The 12920-nt window shown below is 46.2% G+C and overlaps 1 protein-coding gene across 1 annotated transcript in view; it reads right to left on the bottom strand.

Annotated features, from left to right (window-relative positions):
• Nucleotides 1-10121, bottom strand: part of SLC39A11 (solute carrier family 39 member 11) — a 429583-nt gene extending 419462 nt beyond the window's left edge. Inside the window, exons 1-2 of the mRNA XM_007959687.2 lie at nt 10014-10121; nt 4599-4637 (exon numbers count right to left, since the gene is read on the bottom strand). Coding sequence (XP_007957878.2) covers nt 4599-4637; nt 10014-10121 — 147 coding nt within the window. The remainder of the gene's footprint in view (nt 1-4598; nt 4638-10013) is intronic.
• Between the last annotated feature and the right edge of the window lie 2799 nt (nt 10122-12920).

Below are 12920 nucleotides of genomic sequence, written 5' to 3'. Positions count from 1 at the left end.
GTCAATGACATGAGACAAAGTATATGTGAACTGCTGTATGAAAAGTGAATTTACTCTGTAAATCTTCACCCAAATCCTAATAAAAAAAAAAAATCCTTACAACTGGACCAATAAGCAACATCATGATAAGACTGAAGTTGCTGGTTATTTCATTTTACTTGGATCTACATTAACATCCATGGAAGCAGCAACCAAGAAATCAAATGACGTATTGCACTGAGCAAATGTGCTGCAAAAGACCTCTTTAAAGTATTAAAGAGCAAAGACGTCACTCTGAAGACTAAGGCGCACCTGCCCCAACCCATGCTATTTTCAATAGCCCCACATGCTTGTGAAAGCTGGACAGTGAATAAGGAAGAACTGATGCATTTGAATTGTGGTGTTGGCAAAGAATATTGAAAATACAATGGACTGCCAGAAGAACAAACCAATCTGTGTCAGAGTAAGTACAGCCAGAATGTTCTTAGAAGCAAAAATGGCCAGACTTCACGTCACGTTCTGTAGTCATGTTGTCAGAAGGGACCAGTTCCTGGAGAAGGGTATCATGCCTGGTAAAGTGGAGGGTCAGCAAAAAAGGAGAATCCCTTTTTATATGCCGCAAATTACATGTAAAAGATGTAATTTGTGAGGGGAGGGAAAACTGCCAAAAAAAAAAAAAAAATGCATTGACCCATGTCACTTTAGCATTGTGTATTTCACTGTACATAAATTATATTTCAATGAAATGTATTTTAAAAAAATTAAAGATATAATTTGTGGCATTTAAGTATTGGTTTAAATAAAACTGTTACATTAGTCCAAATGCATCCAATAGTATCTACACAGAATAAGGATTTGATTCTCATGATTATTCACTTAAAATAGATGCCTAAACTAAGTTGTACACTGTTTCATGCACTTTTCTGTTAATGTCTTATATTCAACTCCCACAAAAAATATGCAAGCGAGCTCTTCTTCAACAGTCAAAAATGTATTATTCCATTTTCTCCTTGACTTGTATTTCAATTGCATTTTCCTCAGTTTTATTCTCAAGTAATTTATATTTTATGCTAGAAAATCTATTTTTGACTTCCTTATCATATTTCTCTGCAATAAAAACATCTATATACATTTCCATTTCTTTTTTAAAAAAAATTTCCTATGAGCCTAGAGCTCTAGAGCTTAAATAATAATTTCCCAAATCAAGTTATCATTACAACCATTATGGTGGCAACAGACTCACAACCAGAAGAAGGTAACGTGCAGATTTATAATTAATGAACATAGAAAAGTAAAATATTCTTGGAAATGCACATTTTAATGCATGGAATTTTTCTAGGTTCCCCCCGCCCAAATTCATTTGTTTACTGATGGATAATATTAAATAGTCATTTCTAGGATGAAACAGAAATGAGCATCAATTTTATTTCCATTTTTCTTTTTTTAACATAAATAATCAAGCAGAAAACATGACTATGTAAATAAAGAGATGAAATAAAAAAGATATTCTGCTATAATGTTGCCATACTGTTCTTTGAACTCTTCCCAAATTCCATGCCCAAAATCCCAGAGTGGGTCCATCATGGGAAATTCCTTTTCAGGGATCTCTCTATGGACAATTCCATAGACAATTCCATTAGATCCCCCTTCAAAGGACGACGCCACATCTGAAAGGCTACACGACGTGTGCCCAGCAGTTGGGGTCTTTCCCTTTCTCCACAACAGTACCAGCATCGCAGGGGTCTCTGTTTCATGAGCAGAGGTTTTGCTGCCCAGGGCAAGATGATACGGCAAGAAGGTGTCTTTCTTTTGCAAAGTGGGAGAGGAGCAAGTGCACGGAGGAAGATGGGAAAGGAGAACCAGCTTCCTGGGCATTCTCAGGCCCCGCAGTTTTAGGAAAAAGAACATATGGTATCTGAGGATCTGGAAACTGCTTTTGTTAGCACTACTCCTGGGCCAGTGTCTCTGGGAGCACGAACAGTTAAGCGTATGGCAACTAACAGATAGGCTGGGGGTTTAAACGTACCCAGCGGCCCCACAGGAGACAGGCCTGGTGACCTGCTGCAGAAAGGTCACAGCTGTGAAAACCTTGGAATCCAGTTCTACTCCACACACAGGGTCATCGTGAGTCGGAATCAACTTGACAGCAACAGGTTTGGTTTTGTTCGGGTTTGTTTGTTTTATCCAGGTGCCTGCATATTGCTTAGAAGGTTTTCGTGTCCTCTTGCTGGTACACAGGCCCCAGGCTGAAGGCCGCTGGCCCACATGACCTGTGGGAGGTCCCACCCCAAGCCACTTTTTCCAGATCACAGGACTATAAACAATGGGGAAAGATGCCAAGCTCTGATCAATTAAAAGGAAAAGGCATATATAGCGTGTCCTGTGACGTGGCTGATGTAATCAGAAGACCCAGCAGCGTTGACAATGTAGTCAGGCCTGAAAAATTAACTCTGAACTCATCAAGCCTCTAGGTCTAACTCCGAGGTCACAGGAAACACAGGGGATTGAGGAACAAGGTATATAACACCACAAGGTAGCAATCAGCCAATTCCAGAACCTGGGATACTACAGACAAATGCCCCAGTTTCTCCAATAGGTTACAGTGGCAGGCTGGGAGGAACTATTAAAAAATAAAAGAGACTGAAAAGACCTAAGAAACAAATTCAACATGCAATTCCTGTTTGGATCCCAATTCTAGCAAAATAGTGTTAGAAGATGCAGGAGGGAATCTGAACACGGACTGGGTGTTAAATTTTATTAAGGAAGTATTGTTCCTTCGGGTTAGTGTGCTAATGGATGGCATGGTGATTCTGTTTAGAAAAACAAGTCATTCAGTTGTTGTTGTTATGTGCCATCGAGTCGGCCCCGACTCAGAGTGAGCCCTCTTTGGGGTTCCAAGGTGGTATCACTATGGAAGAAGATTGCTCAACCTTCCTTCCAAGGAGTGGCTGATGGATTTGAACCACCAGACCTCTGGTTAGCAGTCAAGTGCTTTAGGCACTACGCTACCAGAGCTCCTAATCATTCAGTTAGAGACGCAAATTGAATGTACAGGTGACATTACATGATGTCTGTGTTTTGCTTTTGAAAAAACATTCCAAACAGAAGAACTAGATAGTGCCCGGCTACCACTGTCAACCACTTGGAGGGGGATTGGTGCAGGAGATCCTGGATAGAGTGGGAGAACAATGTGGAACAAAATGCAGTATCATAAAAAAAAAAGACCAATTTTATTGATAAAGGCTGGTGAGATCCCCAAGACTATGGGCCCTAGTTACTCTTCAGCCCTGGAACTGAACTCACTCCTGTGGCTTCCAGCCAAACAACAGATAGACATATAGGGTGAATAGCTACACCAGGTAGATACGCTCTTTAGAATGATCATGAGAGAACAGAAGGGCAGTGTTTGCACAGGGAGACAGCTCATGGGGCAGGAATGCACAGGAAATAAGGACACAGGGAGGAAGTAACTATGAGAGAAAGTGGGAAGAGAGCTGTTACATTGTGGGGAATTGCAGTCAATGCCATGAAACAAAATGTGTATGAACTGCTGTATAGAAAATTAATTTGCTCTGCAAACTTTCACCCAAATCACAATAAAAATTGAATATTCCAATCTCACAAGAAGGTTGGAGGGAGCAGATGAAGTGAGATGAGCTGGGTAATGGGTATCTGAGAGTCCATCATACAATTGTCTCCACTTTTTCACATATTTGAAAGTTTCTATAATAAAAAGCCTTTTGAGGGGAAGCGGGGAGAGACAGAGAATGTTTACTTAATGCCAACTATGTATCAGGCTCTGTGCTAGGCCCTTCCTAAACATCATCTCATTTTACAAGTCCTGAGGCAGTTACCCAGTTATCTGAAGAGAGGCAGGGTCATGTGATAAACTGGAAAGTAAACAGAGTCAGTGGTAACAGGGTGTGGTAGTTAATTTTCTGTGTCAACTTGGTTGGGCCTGGTTGAGTGGCTTGGCAGCTGGATGTGGTATTCCCCATGATGAGACTGGTAATCAACTCCAGGGTGGAATCTACTGCGAACAGCTGAGTAGCTGCCTTACAGATGTGGTCTGCTTCCTGTATATAAGGAGAAGCCTTGGGGAACGGTCTCTAGCCTATGGCAGACTTAAACCCTGCATGTAGCCGTGTCGTTGTTCAGCAGCCTGCCATGCTCTGCCAACCTTGGGACTTTCAATGGACTTGAATGAATGGCCTGCCAATTGAATGAATGGTTACCAAACATCGGGACTGTGCCTTTTTATTTGTTGACCTTGGGCTTATTAGCCTCAGCAGCCACCAGCTGCCTGAGTGAAGAGATTCCTCTAGCTTCAGCAGACTGGGAGCAAGAGACAGAGCTGAAGCCCAAGGTTGAGGGGCTTTCACCCAGTCCCTAGAGCCTGGCACTTTGAACTCAGACTTCTAGCCTCCCGAACTGTAAGAGAATAAACTTCTTTTTGTCAAGCCATCTCACTGGTAGTGTATTTCCTGTCAGAGTGGTACTAGGGAACCAGCACACAGGGAGCCACTGCACAAGGACACATCTGAGTCACACGGGGACAAAGCCTGGAGATACCTTGACAGAGAATAAACCCATCTTCATTCCCACCGCATGCTACTTACCCCTGCAGCAAAGCCAAGGCTTCCATCTAAGATCCGCCTCTGAAAATGAAAACAAGATGTTTCAGTCTCTAAAGGACAACAACAGGATGTTTCCTATGACAAGAGAAGGCCTTAGGGCCAAAGAGAATCATACAATAAAAGGCTGGGCCAGTCCTGCATTGGTGACCCTGCCAGAAACCTCAATGAACCCAAGCCCTTATGAAATGGACCCAGAACTTGGCAGGGGGAGAGAGGAGAGTCTTCCATCCATCCCACAGCCCGTCAGTGTTTGTTCTGCGTGGTGCCTGGCTTGTACTGAGCTCTGCATTGTCTCTTACTAGGCTCCCCCTATAAATGACAGCTATAAGTCTTCAGCAAGTAATCGCCCTAAAAGATGGAAAATACCAAGTGTTGGTGAGCAACCAAAACCCTCACACACTGCAGGTGGGAGTGCAAACTGGCCCAACGACTTTAGGAAACTATTTAGCTGCACCAACCAGAGCTGGGCATATGCACACCCTCTGTCCACTCCGGAGCAACTACCTACCAGCAGCACACACTTGGATTCACCAAACACATGGAGTAGAATGCCCACAGCAGCACTATGTGTGACAGCCAAAACCTGAATGCCCAACAGCAGTAAAACGCACTGAGAACACACACACACACACACACAACATAGATGAAGGAATTTCACAAACAGGCAGGGACGTCCAATACGCTGGAAAACAGACAGGGGGAAATAAGCCAGACACAAGAACACATACTACATGATTACACAATTGATGAAAAGAACCAAAACAGGGAAGACTGATCACTGCCATTAGAGAAGAGGAGAGTGATTATGCATGGAGTGGAAGCGGGGAGTGGAAGGAGGTTGAGCTGTCAGGGAGAGGTTGGGGGACAGGTTGGGTGGTAGGGGGAGGTTGGAGGAGCAGGTTAGACAAGGGGGAGGTTGGGTGCTAGGAAGATTGGGCAGTAGAGGAAGTTGGGTGCTGGGGGCAAATTGGGTGGGGGTGGGGAAAGCTGGGTAGTTGGAGGAGGTTGGGTGGGTGGTAGGGGCAGGTTTGAGTGGTGGGGAGTTTGGGCTCTGCTGGGAGGTTAGGCAGTAGGGGAGGCTGGGTGCTAGAGGCAGGTTGGGTGGTGGGGAGTTTGGATTCCAGGGAGATTTGGTGCTGGAGGCAGGTTGGGTGGTAGGGAGTTTGGGCTCTGTGGGAAGGTCAGGCAGTAGGGGAGGTTGGGTGCTGGAAGTAGGTTGGGTGGTGGGAAGTTTGGGCTCTGTGGGAAGGGTGGGCATAGGGGAGGTTGGGTGCTGGAAGTAGGTTGGGAGGTAGGGAGATTAGGCTCTGTAGGGAAGGTGGGCAGTGAAGGGCACTAACTGGAAGGGAGCCTGACGTGACTGCTGGGGGCTAGCACCATTCTATTTCTTGATCTGGTGCTAGCTGCATGAGCATCTTTTTGAAATTATCAAGCTCTACATTCATGAAATGTGCCCTTTTCTACATGCATCTTATATCTCAATAGATAGTGTTTTTAAAAAGGCAACCTAAGTCAGGGGTACAATCTATAGTCACGTGAACACATTATAGGCACCAGTCACTGAGACTCCCGAAGGGGCCTGAGGCACTGTGTCGGCCACACGTAGCCTCTCCCCAGCTCTGAGTGGCCATGAGACGGATGCAAGGTTTTGTCCCCAGGGAGCTCTACAAACATCATACTTATTTAGACGAGCACGACATAAACAAAGCTGTCTAGTCATTTAACCAAACTAGACAAACACAGTGAAGAATTCTGGGAACATCATTCTGGATCTTGAAAGGGGAAAACATTAAACCTATTTTTTTAAGCCAATAAGTCTGTCATTCCACTTTTAGATATTTATCTCAAGGGATTAATCAGGTCTGTGTTCAGAGATATAAGTTAGTCATAACATTATTGCTAAGAGCAGCAAAAAATGGACATAGTCTAGTTACCCAACATTGGGGAATGGCTAAGTAAACTGTGATACTGCCCCATGATGCAACCTTACATAAGAAGTACCGTCCTCAATAAGCCATTTAGGGATACAGGGGATGCTCATGATATCGAGTGAGAAAAGTTGGTTATAAAACCTTACGCACAATTTGATACCCACTACATAAAGAAAGCAAGTTCTGCCTCCCTGTCGGGGAATCGAACCCGACTCGACAGCAAATAACAACAACAACAAACATAAAGAAAATAAATATGTACATACATACATACAGTCAAAGAATACACAATTGAACAAGTTTGAACAAATATATTAATAGCTTTCCCTTCTAGGATGAGATCAGGAGTATTTTTATTATTTCATTAAGCTTTTCCATATTTCACAAGTTTTTGACAATGAAAACATGATTTTTAGAATCAGGAAAATAAATCGTGAGTGGAATTAGAACAACATTGAGCACACAGTCGAGGGCAGCCTGCTGTCCTCAGAGACCCTCACTGCAGCCTCAGATGTGGTTGGGTGAGAACCAAGGTTTGCTCACGGGGATAGAGCACAGCTCTGTGGGCTCACCCCCACAGTTGCCTTTGTCTCCCAATGCCATGCCCCTTCCCACTTCATCACCCACACTCCTGTGCAGCAAAGAGTCAACACAGCTCACTAAAGCTATAGCAGCTGGCAAGCCTGGCTCTTAGCTGGCTTCTGGGAACTTGGCACTTGCACCTTCCCTCTGCTTCCTAACTGATAAGGACAGCTCACTATGCCTAGACTGTTCACACCACATCGTGGTTTACACTAAATGCCCACTTTCCTGAGAGTCCAGAATACTGGTGTGTGCTACACGGAGGGTGCTGATGTGACCCTCACCCCAGAAAGGCCTTGGCTGCTGTCTCTAATGAGCTTCCCTGGGCAGAACCATCACACACATGTGACTGCATTTTTTGCTGCTGGGGAAAAGAGCATGCTTGATGCGTCCCTTCACAGGTGGGAAAGGGCCCCGGAAGCCTGTTCCTAGATTTCTCGAGACTCCGCCCTTCTTTTTTTTCCCTGGCTGATCTATCTTGTAACCTTTCACTGTACTAAACCTTAGCCGTGAGAACAGCTTCATGCTGAGTCTCGGGCGGGCGTCCTTCTGACAAATCAGCAAACAGGCAGGGCCTGGGGAATTGCCTAAAGGCCTCCAGATAGGGCCACTCCTCTTACTGACCTAGTGGTCGCACTAAAGCAAAACAACCAAACCAGCTGCCAAGAGTCAAGTCCAGCTCACGGTGACCCCGCGTGTGTCAGGGCACAACTGTGCCCCACGGGATTTCCTTCGTCTGCTTCTTGGGAAGCAGATCATCAGGCCTTTCTTCTGAGGTGTCTCTGGATGGCCTCGAACCTCCAATATTTTGGTTAGCAGCTACGCGTGGGACTGTTTGCACACCCCAGGGACTCCAAGTGATCACACTAACGTGAGACAAGCGAAGGGCTCTGAAGCTCCAAAGCAGAGGAGGGTGCCTCCATAACCGACAGCCTCTCCTGCAGGGTCCATGGCACTGGCCTGGAGCTACAGGAGGCTGTCACATCCCACCCACAGCCAGCTCTGCCTCAGCGATGGGGGAGGCCCGTGCTCAGATTTCTGCTGCTCGGTGCAAAAGAGGCTGCTTTGCTCAGGATCTGGCAGAAGGGCACAAGGACAGGACCCAGAAAATCTGCAGGGACTTCATGGAGGGGGAGGGTTAGGTGACCACCGCCCTCTCCTCTGTATGCTGGCATCTCTTGGCAGAGATTGGGCTTCAAAAGGCTTCCCTCACTGTCAACAGGAACCTGGGATTCAAGGGCTGTGTGTCTTCAGGTCTCCAGGAGGCTCAAGCCTCCCACACAGGAGGCAGGGTGGTGCAGTGGGGAGCTCACGACCTGCTTTCCTAGTCTCGCCCATGGCTAACACAGAGCACCTGCCTTGCCAACTTCCTAGACGGGTTCCAGTTTCCAGACCTGTCTCACAGCAAGTTTAAATCAATCTTGAATCACGTCCTCATTCACACTCTCAGATTCTAGGCTGCGGTCTGAACAAAGCAGGGACTTTGCCTCCATCGAGATAGCGAGCCCATCTCTGGGCCTGTAGACTGAGGGCTTGGGGGTTGCAGAAAATAATGGCATCTCAGGTATATAGGGGACGGGGGGAGGATGTGAATATGGGGGAGGGTACATGTGGGGTGTGTGGGTGTGGGCAAGTGGGGGGAATGGATGCATATGAGTGGGGGGGGTTGTAGAGGGTTGTAGAAGGTACAGGGGCATGTAGGGAAGGTATGAGGGGCTGTGAGTGTTTGTGTGGGTACATGGGAGGATATGGGGGGTAGGGTGTTGTGTGTGGGAGTGTGGGGTTGTGGATATGGTGTGGGGGGTATGGATGTTGTAGGGGCCATATGGATATTGGGGTATATGGAAAGTGCATGAGAATGTGTAGAGGTATGGATGGGGTGTCGGGGAGTGGTTGCATGGGTGCATGGGAATGTGAGGGGGGCTGGAGATGTGGAGAGGTGTGTATAATGTATGAGGGTGTGCGATATTGGGGAGATGTATGGGGAGCTGTGGAGAGGTATGGGGGTGTGTGCAAAGAAGGGAGGTATGAGAGGGTGTGGGTGTGAGTACATGGGGTGAGTGAGGGTGCTGGCGGTTCATGAGGAAAGAGCAGAGGATATGTATAGGGTGTGGGTGGGCAGGTGGGGGTCTGTAAGGAGATGGCTGGGAGCATGTTTGGGTATATCCACCCCAAAGATGGGGGATAGAAAGCCCTGAGATGAGGTGAAAGAAAAGGTGGACAGATACCCTTCCTTTCCCCCAAAGTCCTGTCAATCACCTCTGCCCACTCAGGGCCACAGGAGGGGACAGTTACATGCAACACCGAATGTTCTTTTTCAGGCATGTATATTGCCACCTGCTCCAGGGAGCTCTGGTGGAGTAATGGGTAACACGTTTGGCTGCTAATCAGAAGGTCAGTGGTTTAAACCCACCCACTTCTCCACAGAAAGAAGATGAAGCAATCTACTTCTGTAAAGATTTACAGCCTTGGAAAGCCAATGAGGGTCACAATGAGTAAGAATCAACTCCATGGCATTGGGTTTGGTTTCTTCCCAGGCCTGAAAGAAGTTCCATGGAAAACAGAATCCCGATCATGGGCAAAAGTAAGCTGAATAACAAGCTCTTCACTCTGTTCTCTTCAAGTTAGTTCTCCAGAGTCAAGAGGGGCAAAGAGATGAGGCAGGAAGCGTGTCCACCAAGAGTCGACTCCTGTTCTCCCAGCCTCAAGGAGAGAAAGGGAGAAAATAAGATAGCAGCTAAAAAACAGCAACACACAACCCCCAAGGTGGCCCAAGGTGACCAATGGCATCAGAGTCTGCAATCCAATTCTGCTTTAGGAGTGGGATCACCGCAGAGCTTGCCAAGAGTCCCTACAAACCCCCCAAACCAGCAGGTCAACCCACCTGTCCAGTAGAGAACACAAACACAAGTGCTGCCCCAGCCGCGGTCATTCCCCAGGTGAAGAAGGTCCCCAGCAGGGCCTGGAACACAGAACTGTGGCCTTGGAGCATACTGGATACCACTACATTCAGAGAAGAGAGAGAAGATCAGCTGCAGGGGTCTGTTTCAGGGACACGTGGGGCTGACCTGTATCTGGTTCAGTGGAGCCCACAAGCCAGCACCAAGGCCCCAAGGTAGGCACCTTCCCACCACCATCCCAATATTCCTCAGTGTCACACAATATACTGGCATCTACCCCCCACTTCTTGATCCCAGACCCCCCAAAATTCCAAACCCAAAACCCACTGCCATCAAGTGGATTCCAACTCACAGCAATCCGACATGACAGGGCAGAACTGCCCCATAGGGTTTCCAAGGCTGTAAATCTTTACAGAAGTAGACTGTCCCATCTTTCTTCTACAGAAGCAACTGGTGAGTTCAAACTGCCCACCTTTTGGTTAGCAGCCAAAAGCTTTAACCTCTGTGCCACTAAGGCTCCTTCCAATCCCTCCAGGTGTCAGAAATCATCTACTCTCAAAGGACAAGCATGGGACACTAGAGAGGTGCCAGCAAAGCACAGGAAAGAAATTACAACATGGGGAAATGGTTCCAAAGAGAAGCTTCTCACAGAATAGGGACTATTTAGTCACGAGAAGAGGACCCCAGGAGAGTCTAATGGCAGCCTTCACGCACATTCTGCCTGCTCCACCTGCCCTTCGTCTGTTCTCTCTGTGGCCTCTGAAGACAGGTGACTAGCTCTCTCTTGAAGCTCTTCCACCTAATTCCTGACGCAACCTTCAAATGCTCTCTGTAGCTGCTCCCAGTGCCTGTCGAAGGATAAACTCCACAGGCTGACCCTTCAATTCCCCCATCTACTCTTCAAGACCCTTGTACCGCTATGTTGTTGTTGTTGTTTATGTGCCGTCAAGTCGGACCCGACTCATAGCGACCCCTCCTTGGGTTTCCAAGGCAGTATCACTACGGAAGGAGACTGCCCCATCTTCCTTCTGAGGAGTGGCTGGTGGGTTTGAACCGCCAGCCTTCTGGTTAGCAGTCAAGTGCCTTAGGCATACCCTGTGTTATCACCATCCTCCAGCTCAACCAAATGACCTGTGGCTCCATGAAGAAGCCCCAGACAGATGGCATCTGAGGAGAGTACACCCAAGAGCATACATTGGTTTGGTAGAGGATATTTCTACATCCGTATTTGTATGTGCTGCAAATAGGTATACAGTAGAATACATAGGCAGTAAGGTTACTCAAACTTCTTAGCCATAACAAAACACCCGGAGGGACTCATCACTGGGTTTGAGGGCTTAGGATCATGGCCTCAGGGGAAAGCTAGGTCAGTTGGCACACAGTCCATAAACACAATGTTCTACATTCTATTTTGGTGAGTAGTGACTGGAGTCTTAAAAGCTAGAGAGCAGCCATCCAAGATACAGCTGTTAATCTCTTTCCATCTGGAGCAAAGAAGAGTGAAGAAAAACAAAGACTCAAGGAAACAATTAGTCCAAAGGACTAATGGACCATGTGAACCTCAGCCTCTACTAGCCTGAGACCAGAAGAACTAGATGGTGCCCGGCTACCACTAGCGACTGTTCTGAGTGGGACCACAATAGAAGGCCCTGGACAGAGTGGGAGAAAAATGTAGAACAAAATTCGAAGTCATAAAAAAGAACAGACTTACTGGTCTGACAGAGACTGGTAGAACTCCTGAGACTGTGGCACTTAAGACAGCCTTCAAACCTGGAATGAACCTTCTCCCAGAGATCACCTTTCAGCCAATCAATAGATAGGCCCATAAAGTAATCAAAACATCCATGAGGAATGTACTCCTCAGAACAATCAACTATAGGAGACGTACAGGGCACCATTTGCTCAAAAACAAAGGTCAGAAGGCAGGAAGGAGCAGGAGAGATGAGTTAATGAAAACAGGGACCCAGGGAGGAAGTGTGAAGAGTGCTATTACATTAAGGGGACTGCAACTAAAGTCACAAAACAAATGTGTAAATTGTTGAATGGGAAATTAATTTGTTCTGTATACCTTCACCCAAGGCACCACAAAATGTTCAAACACAACACACACACACGTGAAGTAGAAGGGTGTTGCCTGTTTTCCTCTTCCCACTCACTTCTAGACATTTTAAATGTAATCAGGGTTCATAAACCACATCAGGAATTTAATTTACCTGTTAAAGGAATCTCAGACATACAGAAACAATTATGTTTGTTTGTTATTATTTTTTTAGTTTTTTTTAATGCATTTTATTGAAATATAATTTATGTACAGTGAAACACACAAAACTAAAGTGACATGAGTCAATGCATTTTTTCTTTCTTTTCCGGCAGTGTTCCCTCCCCTGCCCTCCCACCCCTGGCAACCAACAAAGAAAGTTTCCCTCCATATATAAATCTTTCCTTGACCCTCCACAACAATGAACTTTATTTGTGTGATTGACTTATTTCACTCAGCATGTTCTCCAAGTTCATCCATATTATGCGGTTCATCCAATAATGCAGACTCTACTTTATTCTTTAGTGCTACATAGCATTCCATTACATGTCTGTACCATAGTTTGGTCATCCACTCTTCCGCTGATGGGCACGTAGGTTGTTTCCATCTTTTTGCTATTGTAAATAGTGCTGTGAAGAACATGGATGTGCATGTATCTGTTCCTATCCTGGCTCTCCCCTCTCTAGGATATATACCTAATAATGAGATTGCTGAGTCAAATGGTATCTCCAAGTCCAACTTTCTAAGGAATCGCCAATTTGCTTTCCACAGTGGTTGTGTCACTTCACAGTCACACAAGGAGTGTATGAGAGTCCCAATCTCTCCACATCCCCACCAGCATTTGTTATTTTCT

This window comes from Orycteropus afer, unplaced genomic scaffold (assembly GCF_000298275.1).
Source record: "Orycteropus afer afer isolate SDZICR_OR568_19922 unplaced genomic scaffold, OryAfe1.0 scaffold00018, whole genome shotgun sequence".
NCBI lineage: Eukaryota > Metazoa > Chordata > Mammalia > Tubulidentata > Orycteropodidae > Orycteropus > Orycteropus afer.
Note: the sequence above shows the minus strand (reverse complement) of the source record. Positions and strands in the feature narration are given on the sequence as shown.